General features: G+C 35.3%; 1 protein-coding gene and 1 pseudogene across 1 annotated transcript; both read left to right on the plus strand.

Moving 5' to 3' along the window:
• Positions 1–3,833: 3,833 nt before the first annotated feature.
• On the plus strand, positions 3,834–8,227 carry LOC110459008 (annotated as a pseudogene).
• Positions 8,228–12,681: 4,454 nt separating this feature from the next.
• On the plus strand, positions 12,682–14,561 carry LOC110459009. The gene has a single exon (XM_021511027.1). It carries the CDS (start codon positions 12,696–12,698, stop codon positions 14,343–14,345), a length of 1,650 nt encoding a protein of 549 aa, XP_021366702.1. The 5' UTR covers positions 12,682–12,695; the 3' UTR covers positions 14,346–14,561.
• Positions 14,562–15,918: the final 1,357 nt, after the last annotated feature.

The following is a 15,918-nucleotide window of genomic DNA, read 5'->3' on the forward strand; positions in this document are numbered from 1 at the left end:
GTAAAAATACAAGAAAAAAGACAAACAAAAAACAACCTCAACAAAACCAACAGTAGATACCCGCGACGTACTGATGAAGAATAGAGGAATCCACAATATNATACTTTGGTCCCAGTGTCGAGTTCGTGACAGTGTGAAAGCTATTTATTTAAACTATAAAATGCAAGTCTATAATAACGACGGGTATCTATATCCAAAGCTAGACAGCAGGTTAAAGGTGAAGACTGGGTTTTTTATTCCAGAAACACAGTATCATCGGAATATGTAGGATAACCTACCGTGTCACATGAAATTGTACCTTATTTGTATATGTGCCTGCTTACATAAGGGATGGGGGAAATATTATATTTATAAAATTATATTATGCAATACCGGCGATAATTATATAGTCAGTTTATTATAGGCCGACCGTGTGAAATCACCACAGATTTCAGCTCAACTGTTGCATTTTTTTTAATAGAGTAAACATCACATGGTGTAAGAGATACTGTTCTGAGATGCAGGTATTGTATCATGGCAGTAACCGACACCTTCTTGTTGGAAAGCAGGTCAAAGGTGAGACCGCAGAATTCATTTTTGTTGAAACAAGATATAGCCAGCACAGGCTGCGACGTCCCACTGAGTCGTAACTTGTTTATAACAGTGTCTGCCTTTGTACGTTATTGTAAACAAAACTAACAGCTAATCTGTTTTCGATATATTTGTTTTAAATATACACGTCGGCTATATGTGCATACTGATGGTTGAATTAGTAAATACATTCCCAAACCAACACCCCTTCGCCTTGGTCTACTGTTTTCCCCACACCAACGTAGCAGGTATACATCTGACATGATGATACATGTACATTAATAAACTGCCATTAGTTAAAGACAAGATTAAGTGTTGCAGGGCTAGACAAGCAAATAATAAATAATCAAATCAATTAAGTTTCACAGGGAACTTGACTTCAGTAGCAGAAATAAAGATAATTGATAGGGCAATGTAACTACCCGTTGGCACACATGTTTCATTCTTTCCAATATGATATATATCTTAGAAATTCAGTTGCGGACTTGCTATCAAGAAAGGTCTGCTATTCCTGAACTCTGAACTTACTATTTTCTTGAAATGTATAGATTATATAACACTATATACACATATAAGTCAATACGTTATATACAATTACAGCATATCAACACTCAAACGGCTACTGTTAAAAAAANCCAGTGTTCTACGTATAAGTATCAACATATATGTCTTGATTAGAAAGTAAAAAACACAGTTCATTTAAACGAAATAACTTGCCTTATTTTCGATTATTTTTTTTATATATTATAGAACTCCTGATCCTATTATTTCTGTTCCTGTAGCTCTGCAATCTCAAACGTGTTTGAGAAACTAAAATAACGCGATTTTTTAATTAAACTATCTTTACCGATTCTACATCGAAATTATATACACTAAGGAACAACGTCAGCTACAACATCAGAATCATCAGGTAGAAGGTAGATATGTCTGACTCAGAAAGTAAAATACACAGTTCACTTAAACGGAATCACTAACCTAAGTTATTATTTGAGAACTCGTGTACCTTAAGCTATGCAATAAGATATTTGGGAGAAAACAAAATAACGCAATTTCGTTTATTAAAACTATCTTTACCGATTTTTCACAGAAAGTATACACACTAAGCAACTTACGCTGTGTTCATTGTCTAATGACTGGATTTTAAATCGAGGCTCACCCCGGGTTACATTCACGGTAAAGAGTCTGTGTTATCGTGAAGAGATACTTTTGTTAAAAATATAGACAGATACAAATGACACGGTGCACACAAAGGTAACCGACAATGTATGTATAAGACAGGCATTGAACCTGCCGTACACACATTAATTCGACCATCATCTGATCTGCACATGATAACTAAGATAACCGACCTATAATGACTGTCAACATGTGTGTTAATCATGTGACTGAATATTGCATAATTTTAAATCGTTTTATATGCTCGGCACGCAGAGTAATTTATTAGTGCCCGGGAGTCTTTTTGTATATGACGTCGACCGTGACGTCATTTGCACAAAAAATTGAGACTTGCTCGCTGTCAGTGCCATACACAACCAACGGACGACGTATTTTGATATTTTATCACAAATTTCTTTTGACCAGTCCGGATGAGCTCATCATCAAATTTAGCTTCACATGAAAACAGAAACAAGTCGGCCAAACGAGGCGCACTGTGTTTCCCGTAGGAACGCCTACAGTTTGCTGGACATTTTTGCCGTCGAAATCAGCAAAGATATTATAAAGCATGCACTCAATCAATTCAAGTCTATAACTGCTGCAGATGTCAAGACGATATATTAAGAATACTACAAATAATACCAGTTTCGGATTAAATCTGTTTTTAGCCAACTTCCTGAATCACATTCTTTATTATTTTAACAGGTTATTGAGGAATAGGGTGAGTGGGTGATAATATGACGTAAGAATGTTTTCGATACCATTATCAAAGACATATCATTAATATATAATGTCATATAGTGATAACGCTGCTTTAGGACGAACTTCGTGTGCTGCAGATTTTCGTCCTAAGGCGAAGATTTAAATTGAACGAACTGTTAAGATAGTCCGATAATGTTGTTTTTTATATCCATACACAACCAACGGACGACGCATTGTGACCAATGAGGATTTATCACTAAGTTGTTGTGACCAGTCCTGATGTGCTCATCATCAAATTCAGCTCCATATGTTTTCCGGAATGTTTTCGATGTCATTTTTAAAGAAATATCATTAATTCATAATGTCATATAATGATAACGCTGCCTTAATACAAACTGAGTGTGCTGCAGATTTAAGGTGATGATTTTAATCGATTTTAACTGCTCAAACAGTCCGAAAAAAAAATGATATCGAGAAGTAAACGGAAAAAATATATTTCACATATTGATGAAATTATTACATCTTTTGCAATGTGTCTCAACTAGGAATCTAATTCGGGACTTTATATTACTAATCCATTGCTGTACCGATTAAGCTTAACAATAGACCAATCTAAATAAACCGGTAGCAAGACACTAGATGGTTAACATCTGTAAGTTTTGGAATATGCACATGTCGCTATATAACGTGCATGTAACCAGGTCATGTTTCTATCAGTTGCAAACGGACAGGTGCCAGTAAGGGTCCACATGCTGCTCAAACCAGATGACACAAGATAACAGAGGCGACATCACAAGTAAAGAATGCGATGTTATTTAGGCTATCACTGTGTAATCAATATTTGTATCAGCTTATACATGTGTGTTTGGCCAGATCAGTACTAGATAAAGGGGTGTGTCACTTGGTTCACGTGTACTCATACTCGGTTGGTGTCTGTTTATGATAAATAATATATCAAGCCTGTTTGACAGGTTTTGCACAAACTTTAAATACGATGTATTATTAACATGGAAACGGTTAAGAGGTATATCGAAGATGTAGCGTACATATTATTAATCAACAGTTATTGTCTCTGCAACCCGTGATATCGAGGTGAAATATACCAGAATATTTGCATGAAATGTCATGTGACAGTAGAAAAGTATTTATCTTCTGATTAGAATGTTTTGATTGTATGCGTTTGCTTTATGAATATTATTATTTTCATAGTATCCTTCCTTATTAAATATACTTTAGTATTCACGATTCATGATTTGTTGTGTAATATCATACCTACCGACATTTATTAGAGAGACGGACAATCGTTGAAACTTGTACCTTGAACAACGCATGATTTAGACAAGCCCTTAGATAATGTTATCAATATGACCGGTGTTTAAATTTATCACATCACTTTGACGAAAGAGCGAGACATACAAGGACGTTCAGTACTGTTTAAATTGGAATAACATATCATTTGTTTATATCTGTGTAATATCATAAAGTGATGGCAAACAAATTTTCAATCCGCCGTGCCCAGGTACAGATTCCCGACACATGCGCGTGGTGTGAAAGCATACAGGACGTGAACTGGTACTGTAATGACTGTCTGGAGGTTCTGTGTGGCCGTTGTAAGGAGATCCATAAACGAGCGAAAAGGACAAAAAACGACGATGTCGTACCAATACAAGAGGCGAACAAGCAGGACGTGGCAGTACTCTCAGAGGTTTGTAAGACACATCGAGGTAAGACATGTGACCTGTACTGTTGCGACTGTAACATCGTTATGTGTGTAATGTGTTTTACCGAGAAACATAAACAACACACTTTCAAAAATATTGAAGAGGAATTTGATTCACAAAAACAGCACATGCAAGATCAATTAAAAGAATTGGAGTTTCAGTTAGACCATTTTGATGATAATCTATGAAAACGTAATGAAGTGAGCAGATCATTCAAGGAGAGCGTGGATGTCTCCCGACGAACTGTACAAAACCAGAGACTGAAACTGAAAACAGAGATTGATTCCATAGCCGACTCGGTCTTGGTCGAATTATCGTTCTTGGTTGAAGAAGAAGACAAATCTCACAATCAGTACTGTCAATCTCACGAAACAAATATCAAAGAGATCAAGCAACTGATCAGAGATGTAGAGCAGAAGACAGAAAATATGCTTACTGCATCCTTGTTTGAGCTGACGGGGAGACTGAGAACCACCAAACCGCTGTATGATGTTACTACAAAGAATGTGTTACCTCGCCCACCTCACTTCATGCCTGGGAAACTTAATCTCGATCAGTTGAAAGCAATGATTGGATATCTTCAGGTCGACGAATTGAAAAGGGAAAACATCGGGTATAACAAGAAAGAAGTTGACAGTAAAGAGGTTAGTCAGATTTCTTTATTCGTATTACCTCCAAGGATACAAATCAGCTCGATATGTCCTATTGACGACACTCACGCATGGATGTCAGTACATGTGCCTAGAGAATTGATCAAAGTCAACAAGAAAGGCAAGGTCACAGAGTCTGTTAGCACTGACTTTAACTCGGGTTGTCTGACTGTGACCAACACAGAAGAACTACTGATCACGATTTATGGTGGTTCACCACTGATTTACAAACTATCAAAGGACAGACGAGTGACCAGATTTACTGACATCAGTCCGTTAAAAGCATCCGGTATCAGTGTTAGTGACAGTGACGAGGTGTTCGTTACTACTCTCACTACAACAATACAGGTACTGAACATGTCTGGGGAGAGGATCAGACAAATCTCGTGTGGAAGTGATGGGAAGGGTATCGTTTGTTTGACAACAGGAAATATAGCTGTTGCCACTGGTGATGCCTTTAATTTCTGTACAAATATTATTGTCATCAACAAAGCTAATCAGATCATACATAAGTGGAGTGGGGAACTGGACAATGGTCAGAAGTTAGAAACGACTCCGCAATGTGATATAGCACGAGATAGATATGACAGAGTGTTTGTACCAGACCGCAAAACTAACCAGATATACGTTATCTCGGGGAATGATAAAAAGGCCAAGTGTCTCCTGGACAGGAAACATGGAGTACAATATCCACTTTCTGTTGGTGTAGACAGGTGTGGACATGTCTGGATCGGCTGCACCGATTATACCGTGCATGTGATGAAACTATAAACAAGTGAAATGATATTTCAAAGAATAAAAACAGATACCATTACCATTATAGTGACATTAGAAATGTATCCAAGCTATACATCCCAGCTGCAGACGCGGCAAATGAGCTTTTTCTTTAATAATGACAGTGTAGACACGTCACCTATACAGACTTGGTATGGTTTACTGATAAAATCACACGTTTCTTTTTTCATATTTAATATGTCATGAATAAGAAATCATCATAGGGTCCTAACTAAATATTATCATTGTGTATGTTAAATCATAATAAAATACAAAATGTGAAGATAAATAAAATTCACGGTAAAATTACAATTTGAAGACGTCACATTATGAGTGTTATCTCATTGTACTAAACGATGCATAATCACATTTTATATTTCAAAGAATTAATCTGATAGAATTTTTTATTAGTTTCAATATGATCACTGTCTTTTTTCATTTTGATTCTCAAAATTATTCTTTATATTAAAAAAATTTGGAGGAGAATAATAGAAAAAAACTACGTAAGTGAATATATTGTTTACGTTTTAATATGCTGCCTTCATTTGTTCTGTATTCGGTTGGCTTGGGCAATGAACATGTTTGATCGACTCTAAGCATTGATGTGTTTTACGTCTGTGTTTTGTATTTTTTTCCACGTGGTTTTACAGTATTGTGTCTTTTGACGTTATATCTAAGGTTGATCGAAGAATAATTAAATGGTTATTCTGTGTATTGAGGGAGAACAGGTTATCCCGTTACCTGATCCGCCAAATCAGCTCTGTGTGTCTATACTACTAGCGACAGTGTAATAACATGCCACCACCACCTTTCAACAAAGGAGACATAACTCTTGTTGACTCCCGACATTACATTCGTTCAATGCAATTGACAAGATAAAGTATTAATTTGTCAACTCATGACATGTCCGTAACGGTGTTATATTAATATCCAACAGAGTGTTGTAATGAATTAGAATGATAATATTATTTGTGTTTTAATAGCAAGTAGCAACCGGATGTTTATCATGTCTATTTAATAAACCTGTATTATTAAATGTGATTCATGAACAGTACTTGCTTCACAAATCTAATTTAATTAATGACACTTTAGTGGCGTATTTATTTAAATAATCTTCCTAAAGTAAATTGGTATTAAATATGTCTCTTTTTAACTTAAAATGAGCCACCGAGTCTATTAGCATATACTCATCTAAAACATAAATATTTGAGATAACGTACATCAATAAGTAAATGACTTTTTCAAATTATAACATATTGTATACTCAATGGAAGTTGTGATGTTGTGACGTAGCGATATTGTATCATAGCGTATATATTAATCTTGTTGATTTTTTGCAGTTAAACATGTGATATTGAAACAAATCATTTACTCATTACTCAAATTTAGTTAAAAAGTGTTAACAGCAAAGCACAGTTCTACTGTTTCAGTATATGGATTTATTAATCAAAAACATATTTGATCACTATAAAGTTCACAGTTTTAATTTTCAAGCACTCTTACGTTTTGCTTAAAGACAATATCGCTGCACCAGTCGGAACATTTTTCTTATATACATTGTGATTAAAAAAAGTCATTTCCATCGATTGAATGTGTGTTGTCATTACTATCAGCGAATACCGATAACCTAGTGAAAGGGTTCAAGATCAGATTAATTATGTGAAATTAATGTATCCCGACCGAATATAGAACATGCATTATTTTAAATAAAATAGCTTTGACAGTCAAAGCTGACTTACTTCATTTCTCAATGCTCACGAACATATCCCTTACCTAGTTTAATGGTCAAAAGTTATTTGAATAATATATACAACCTGTTAACACAATATTGACGAAGTTAGACATAAACATACCCAAACCAAGTTCTGATACAACTAAGACACGGACATAGATCCGTTGTAGTGGATCAGATAATTACGGTTACAACCAGTATTTTAGTATTGCCATCCTAAAAATTGTATGACAATCAGTAGATACCTTTTGTATGTGACCTTGCGGTATTGTGACAACAAAACGTGACACCTTTTTTTTTATTTTTTTTAATTTTCGTTGTTTTGATCCGGTTTCAAAGGACAAATGTATGCATGCATACGATCACAAGTCTTTACATGTAGGAAAAAGACAACAGTAGACAACTTTGAAGAAACGAGACAGATTACATCTCTAAATAAAAAATAAAACCAAATACCAATACACCAGGCTTTTACCACGTATGACATTTATGTTTTTGGCCTGATTCAAGAGCATCTATTAAGTTGTAATTGAAGTTGTGCAAAACATGTCTCAAATGATGACAGATATCGATATTTGCTGGAAAGAAGGTTATAGTTGACGTTTTGATAATTTCTTCGTGTAGCTTTACACAATAGTATCTCGCTTATATTAATGTCTGCTAGCGAATAGTCTTGATAAACTCTTTTTGTGATATTTTACATGACATGACATTTTTTTCATACTTCAATAGGCCGACTGTATGTCATCAACACAGATATAGACATGTTACCTGTACACCTTTTTACGAGGGAAGTACTAAAACATGGACTTATCATTTTTATTTGATCTGTTTGTCATTGCAGTTTTTTGCTTTTTTTCATTTGTGTTACATGAAAACACAGAATCTAGGTTTGAGCATGAAAATGGTATCATGAATAAAGACTCTGGTTTTACTTTCTGGAACTGTCCCATTGTTTCTTATCATATTTTGTAGATGGTTTTAACATGCCGGCACAACTCACTCGGAAAGTGGGATTTCATGAAAGTGGAATTCACCAACCAATGGATTTATGTCATTAACATAAGTAACATCCTATATCAAATGTCCGTCCGCATTAACATACAACGGTACTTCAGATACAAAAGTACCCTATCAATTTCCTACAGTTATTCTAAACCCATTAATTCAAACATTTCAGATACAAGTACACGCTAAAGCAGCTGAATTTAGATGATCTAAGAATGAGTCCTCCTTCAGGATTTGTGTTTTGCTCCACGTCCAAATGCTACTATGGTCTGGCTGGACATGAAATCACTGGTAACTGGTAATACCTTATTTACTCATTTATTCGAAACGCTCCAAAAACAGACGCTACAGCAGTTGGATTTTATTGACCTTACATCGACTTCTCCTTTAACATGATTTTCCTTCACGTTCCTATAGTGATGTGGTTCTGCTGGATATGTAGACACAGGAACTATTGATTGTATACATAACGTAAAGATACGACAGTTCTTCGTGAAGGATCCTCAGTATCGGGTTACTCCTTCTATGAATTGGAATGTGCATTTCAAGATACGTCTTAAATATGTTGACAATTACGCCATACAACAGGCAACACGAGAGCATGCTGATTTGGAATCACTTTCAGAACGAGTCAAATCTGTCAAGTCCATCATTCCAAAAAATTTCTGCAAACACTAGTGCATTGCAATGCAGACCTAGGCCTGCTAGATCAACAACGCAATTCAACCTATACATTTTCTAAATTATTCGAAAGACAAAATACTAGCAAATCACGACTCTTAACACTCAACATTGATACAATATATACATATACACTGGAGAAAACATATGTAAATAATCGACTACCAACTAAAAGGTCATCTTACTAAAAATAATAAACAACCTATTACCCGGACTACCAGTGTATATATGTACAAAGAGATAACTGTCATTGTGTAAATTGTATTCCTAACCCAAGGAAGACAACTCTTACCAGGAGCAAAGTGATTAAAAATGCAAAATGAATTAATTATAAAGCCATTGTGTATATTTTGTTCAATATGCCACAATTCATGAATGAATCTTTGTGACCTTTATGCTTCTAGCTTGTAGTTAATCACTTTTATCCATACAATTTCAATGATCAAAAAACTTTGTATAACGCGTTTTATATATTTTGCGATAGATAAAATATTTGTAGAGTTAATAAGCAATGCTTATTTTCTTTTTGTATTGTTGTTATTGTTCCGAACATTGCCATACATCGAAAAAACGGAAACTAATAAAATTGACGAAAACTCAATTTTTTGGTATTTTTCCAAAAAAGACCCCAAACTATCGGAATGCTTAGATTTTCATGAATTCAACTCTTCATATTTGCCTAATCATTATATACGAAAGTTTCAAGGAATCGTGCCGGTTAATTGCCGAAGTGTGGAGCCTCCTTAAATGGCGTAGCGATCATATTCTGTCATGGTATGGCAAGTAAAATACATGAGAAAACAATTTGTCATCTGATCTAAGCATAAATATATAGTCTAACAAAATAAAGCTTAATAATCGTTATCGATAGGTTTGGAAGATAATTTTCATTTGTTAAAAAGGAAGAAGTTAAACAAACAACCAATAAGAATTCAGAAGCCTTCGATCATGGAACTCTGACCTTGATAAAATCATTTTTTTATTGATAATAGCATAACTTATATGGTTTTGTTGGTTTGTTGCCTTGTTTTTGAAAATATCTAACGTACATTACATTAAATCGATAAAAAAAATCAAGATTGCTGCGTTGTTTAATAAGAATGCATGCCAAATGTATCTGTCGTTCACAACAAAACAAGAATATTAGCCCTTATCACTAGCATGGTGACTTGAACATCTGTTAAAGGAGTGCTTTAACATTGGTAAAAATGTCTCAGTTTTTTCTTGTCATAAATCTGTCAAGAACAGTCGTTAAAATATCACCACATGCTTTTGTCACTGAGAAAACTTCTTCTGTCTGCCATATTTATAAAATATCCGCGAATCAGAATATATCCATGTTGATCATTCTTATCAGCTGTTACCTGACTGCAAACAAAGAAATTGATCACCATGTCTAGGAAGAACAGACGAAGCAAAGTGTAAATAGGGATTTGTTAACTAAGAAGGCTGTAAGGATCAAAACGGAACAATATACCACATAGCAGTTGTCAGGTGCCATGACGACAGATGTGTTGTGTGGTATTATGTAGGACAATTAATGGTTCTATGACGACTAACAACACCAGAAGACGATATATAATGACAACCTAATGCACTCTATGTTTCAATGTTAAACGTTAAATCACCAGGACAAACGAAGTATTCTCCTTATTGATTCAACCCATTAAATGGTTTGTTGAAAACGAATAATATTTGATCGTACCAAACGATTGGCTTGTGTTGTAAATTTTTGATGTTGGATAATCGCATGGATTTCTTAAACATTGACCTTTGCCACTAATTAATTCTGCTTTATTAACAGACCTTAACTAATACAAATGGTAATAACATAAAACAATTAGTCGGGGCTTATTACGGCCTCGAGCAATTTAACACCCGGTCAACTACCATCATGGGAAGTCATTTAAACTATATCATTTTTTAGGAGATTTTAAAGCGTTTTCTTGCCATGATCCCAGGAACTGGCTCAAGGTGACCGGTGTATGAACGATCAATTACGATAAAGAATTTGTGTACAATCGAGTGCAGGGCCTGAGTGGATTGATTCAAAATTACTTAACAAGGCAGGCAGTGAGATGGTGACATTCTTTGCTGATGTATAATGCTTGGAATCTTGGCGGTTTGAACACGAATATGGATGACAAGGAAAGCTCTTTAGATTTTAGGGTTGGAACTAACATATGATGGATTGTATTTTGGGCGCCGAAAGACAAAAGTTGACAAATAAANTGGAAGAATCAATAAAGTTTATATAGATAGGCTCCAAAGTAGTGAATCAACAGTGCTTCATACACTTCATAACATGCCAATCACGTGGACGTGGTAACGTCTGTTTAGTTTCATGAGTCTCTGCGTTGGTCCTGTCATAAATTACATACATGTCTCTATTTAAATACCACTTAATAAGAACGATGTTTAATGTGCACATTCATATCATCTTCAAAAACACGTTACCGTCATAGTGATATTTGCGCCCTTGGTAGAGGTTTAAATGAGTAGTCCTATAACGTAAACATTCACAGTTGTCAGTGTACCAAAGCAACAATAGGCAAGATGTATATCTAGAGCAAGCACACTTTTTATGTACAAAGTAGCCAGAAATATACAATACAATGCATACGGTCAATTGTTTCAGTTTTAAGATATTGCTGCACTTCCCTTGCACGATGTGGACGTGCATTATCATATAGCATATAGACAAATAATAGAATGCAGGATCTTATCTCTGTATTGCTGACCAGTCATCGTTCCATTTCTGATGATTCACTGGCATTAGTCCGTTAGAAGCCTGGGGTATCATTGTCAGTGACAGTGATGAGGTGTTCGTTATTACTCACATTACAACAGTACAGGTACTGAACATAGCCGGGGGAGGATCAGACAAATCTCGTGTGGGGTGATGGGCTGAGTATCGTATGTTTGACAACAGGACAATTAGGTGTTACCATTGGCAAACATATCAATTCTTGTAAAAACAGAATTTGTCATCACAAAACTAGTTCAAGTCACACGCAGATGGAGAGGGGAACTGGACAATGGTCAGGAAATAAAACAGACGGGGCAATGTTATATAGCACGTGATAGATATGCAGAGTGTTTGTATCAGACAAAAAATCAGAACAAGTATACGTCATCTCAGGAAATGACTAAGTGTCTTCTCGACGAGAAGCATGGAGTAAAAGGTGTTTGTACAGTGTGTGTTGACAGGTGTGGACATATTTGTGTCGGTTGTGTAAATGGTGATGGAACAAAATATAACATTACATTTTTAACATTTGTTAAAATGTCGTATGCTTACGTTTAACATGAGCTTGTTTGTATTTCATCATAATATCATAAAACAAAAGATTCCGCGTATTATCTTCAGTATATGTTGCCAGCTAATTGTTTTAAGTTTCGCTGTTTCTGCATGATACACAAAGTAGTATATTACTATGTGTTAATTCTTAGTTCCAAGTATGAACATTACTGATAATAGTGGCGTAATTACATGAAAAAGTGAAATGTCATGAAAACCTGCATTACACAATTACATTGATCACTTGTTATGATTCCGTCAAAACTTTGTTGACTTTAGATAAATTACGTAAATACCATTCTTATCAGTTGTCACGTAATGCTAGCTATACAACCGACTAGTCCTCCAAGCATTGTCAGTAAGAGTAAATTTGTTATGTAAGAAGGAAGTAGTTAAAGCAAATGGCAAGTGAATTATCCATCCGCCGCGGCCAGGTTCACGTGCCAGAAACCTGTGCTTGGTGTGAAAGCATACAGGAAGTTAACTGGTTTTGTAATGACTGCCAGGAGGCTTTGTGTGACAAATGTAAGGACGGCCACCAACGTGGGAAGAAGACACGGAATGATGACGTCGTGCCAATAAGAGAGGCTAACAAACAAGATCAAGTAGTACTACCAGAGGTATGTAAGATACATCGAGGTAAGACTTGTGACTTGTACTGTAGTGACTGTGACATTGTGATGTGTACGATGTGTTTTACTGAGAAACATAAACAACACACTTTCAAAAATATTAAGGAGGAAATTGACTCGCAAAAACATTACATGCAAGATCAATTAAAAATACTCAAGTCCAAGTTAGACCATTTTGATGATAATCTATCAAAGCGTCATGAAGTGAGCAAGTCATTCATAGAGAACGTGGCTGTCATCCGACACCAAGTACTTACTCAGAGACAGAAACTGAAAGCACAGGTTGATTCCATAGCTGATACATTCTTGATCGAGTTATCGTCCTTGGTTGAAGAAGAAGAAATACTTCTCAAACAGGAATGTCAACCCAACGAAAATTATATCAAAGAGATAAAGCAGCTGATCAGAGATGTAGAGCAGAACACAGACACAATGTCTAGTACATCATTGTTTGAGCTGACGGGGAGACTGAGAACCACCATACCGCTCTATTATGTTGCTACAAAGAGCGTGTTACCTTACCCACCTCACTTCGTGTCTGGAACATTTAACGCAGATCAGTTGAAGTCAATGATTGGATATCTTCAGGTCGACAAATTGAAGACTGAAGACATCAGATATAAGAAGAAAGAGGTTGACAGAAAAAAGGTTAGTCAGATTTCTACATTCCGAGAACGAAAGCAAACACAAATCAACTCGATATGTCCTATTGACGATAATCACGCATGGATGTCAGTACGTGGATCTACAGAAGTGATCAAAGTTAACAAGAACGGCAAGGTCACAGAGTCCGTCAGCCTCGACTTCAGCCCGTGGTTTCTGAAAGTGACTGACACGAAAGAACTACTGACCACGTGTGGTTCATCAGTGATACACAAAATATCAAAGGACATACAAGTGACCAGATTTACTGACATCAGTCCGCTTAAAGCTTGTGGTATCAGTGTCAGTGACAGTGACGAGGTGCTCGTTACTACTCACACTACAACAATACAGGTACTGAACATGTCCGGGGAGAGGATCAGACAAATCTCGTGTGGAGGTGATGGGCTGAGTATCGTATGTTTGACAACAGGAAAAATAGCGGTCACCAATGGCGCGAATATTTATTATTGTAAAGAAATGATTGTCATCAACAAATCTGATCAGGTTATACATAAGTGGATTGGGGAACTGGACAATGGTCAGAAGTTAGAAGAGACGGTGCAATGTAATATAGCAAGTGATAGATATGACAGAGTGTTTGTACCAGACATGAACACTGGCCAGGTATACGTCCTGTCAATGAATGAAAGAAAGGTCAAGTGTCTCCTTGACAAGAAACATGGAGTAAAACTTCCAACGGCTGTGTGTATAGACAGGTGTGGACATGTTTGGATCGGCTGTGAGAATGGCACTGTGCATGTGATGGCACTATGAACAAATAAGTCTGTTTGGACATTAAATAACATTATCTTACAGTGGTTATATCAATTGTAAAGCTCATATCCGCTGACGCCGCAATGTTACCCGAATATTTCATCTACACTGTAAAAATGTCACCGGTACATAAGAAAATGCTATAGTGTCGTATGCTCAAGTTTAATATGATCCTGTTTGTATTAATTTTAATATGATAAAAAAAATCATTTTGCATAACAGATAACGGTGTGACTATGATTTTGAGATTTGTCTATATCAAAGTTCTCCTTTAAAAAAATAAGGATGAAAGTTAAAATAACAAATTTAATATTTTAAACAAATTGATATCAAATATATTTACATCTCGACAATGAGCCTGATTGGAAAATAGGCCTATTTTAAAAATAAGCCGTGGTTACCTTACAGCTAAACATATTTCAATAATAAACCATCTTTAGGAAATAGGCCTGTCTGGACTATAAACGTTGAATTTTAAGTTGGAACCACCTTTTCTCCTTGTCGACCTAAACAAGTTTCAAACTAAACAGGTTAAAATGGTTCAAATCACCTGATATAATATTACAACAATATTATATATCAGATTTGTATTGATACATTTACTAAAATCGTTCATGTAGAAAATATGGTGAAGAGTACCCTATAGTTCTATTATTGTAGAACATGTACATACAAACAATCTATAGACTAAACACGTTTATTCTCTTTCACCTTCCGTTTGGTTAATGTCCTGATTTTTGATTTGATGAAAGTTTGTGGTATGAGAGAGTTTTCCGCACCACGACATATAAATACGTAACGTCGACGCCGTAAAATGACTCAATATATGTCATATATTACGATGTAAACATGTCAACTATATAGATTCTGTCTGGTTTACTGCAATATCAGAACCTTCTATTTTACATCAATATGTCACCAGCAGGAAATCGTTATAGAGCCCTATGCTCAAATTTAGCAGAAACTGGTTTGTTTCCCATCATACTATAATGTTTACAGTTATATTGTACATTTTTACAGATCACAGTGCAATTATAGTTTGAAACTGTGAATATATAAATAATCATAATTAAGGATGACAGGAAAACAATAGTTTCATTTTTTTAATTCAATTAATCAAGTATAATCTTGTATTATGGTGCATGGTACATATGAACCGTTTTTCATTTATAAAAAAAAATATTTATAATAGTTCAATTCCTTTATGAAATAATATTACATAATACACCATGCGGATAAGTTTTAAAGGTTTTACTTAATCATTTTGTTCACATTCAAATCAATTTGTGAAATATTACATAATCCAATGTGTGTGCACTTTTAGATAGTATTAGTGGCGGTTGTTGGTGTAAATAACGACCAAGGTATGTTGATTTTGCTGTTTTATTGTTTATCCATTTAATTTGTTTACGCCTGGCTGAAGTAGAGGAATTTTCTATTTTTACATGTTGTATATACATGAATAGAAACGCCGTAGACATAATAATTACTATGTATTGAGATGTCATTTGATATAAAAGAAAAAGAACTGCCATCGGTTAACGAAATGTACATGACATGTTATTTGTGAATA

Source organism: Mizuhopecten yessoensis, unplaced genomic scaffold (assembly GCF_002113885.1).
Source record: "Mizuhopecten yessoensis strain PY_sf001 unplaced genomic scaffold, ASM211388v2 scaffold9905, whole genome shotgun sequence".
NCBI lineage: Eukaryota > Metazoa > Mollusca > Bivalvia > Pectinida > Pectinidae > Mizuhopecten > Mizuhopecten yessoensis.

What these genes read in the sequence shown, in the direction of transcription:
- LOC110459009 (XM_021511027.1), top strand. Translation starts at nt 12,696, where the DNA reads ATGGCAAGTGAATTATCCATCCGCCGCGGCCAGGTTCACGTGCCAGAA.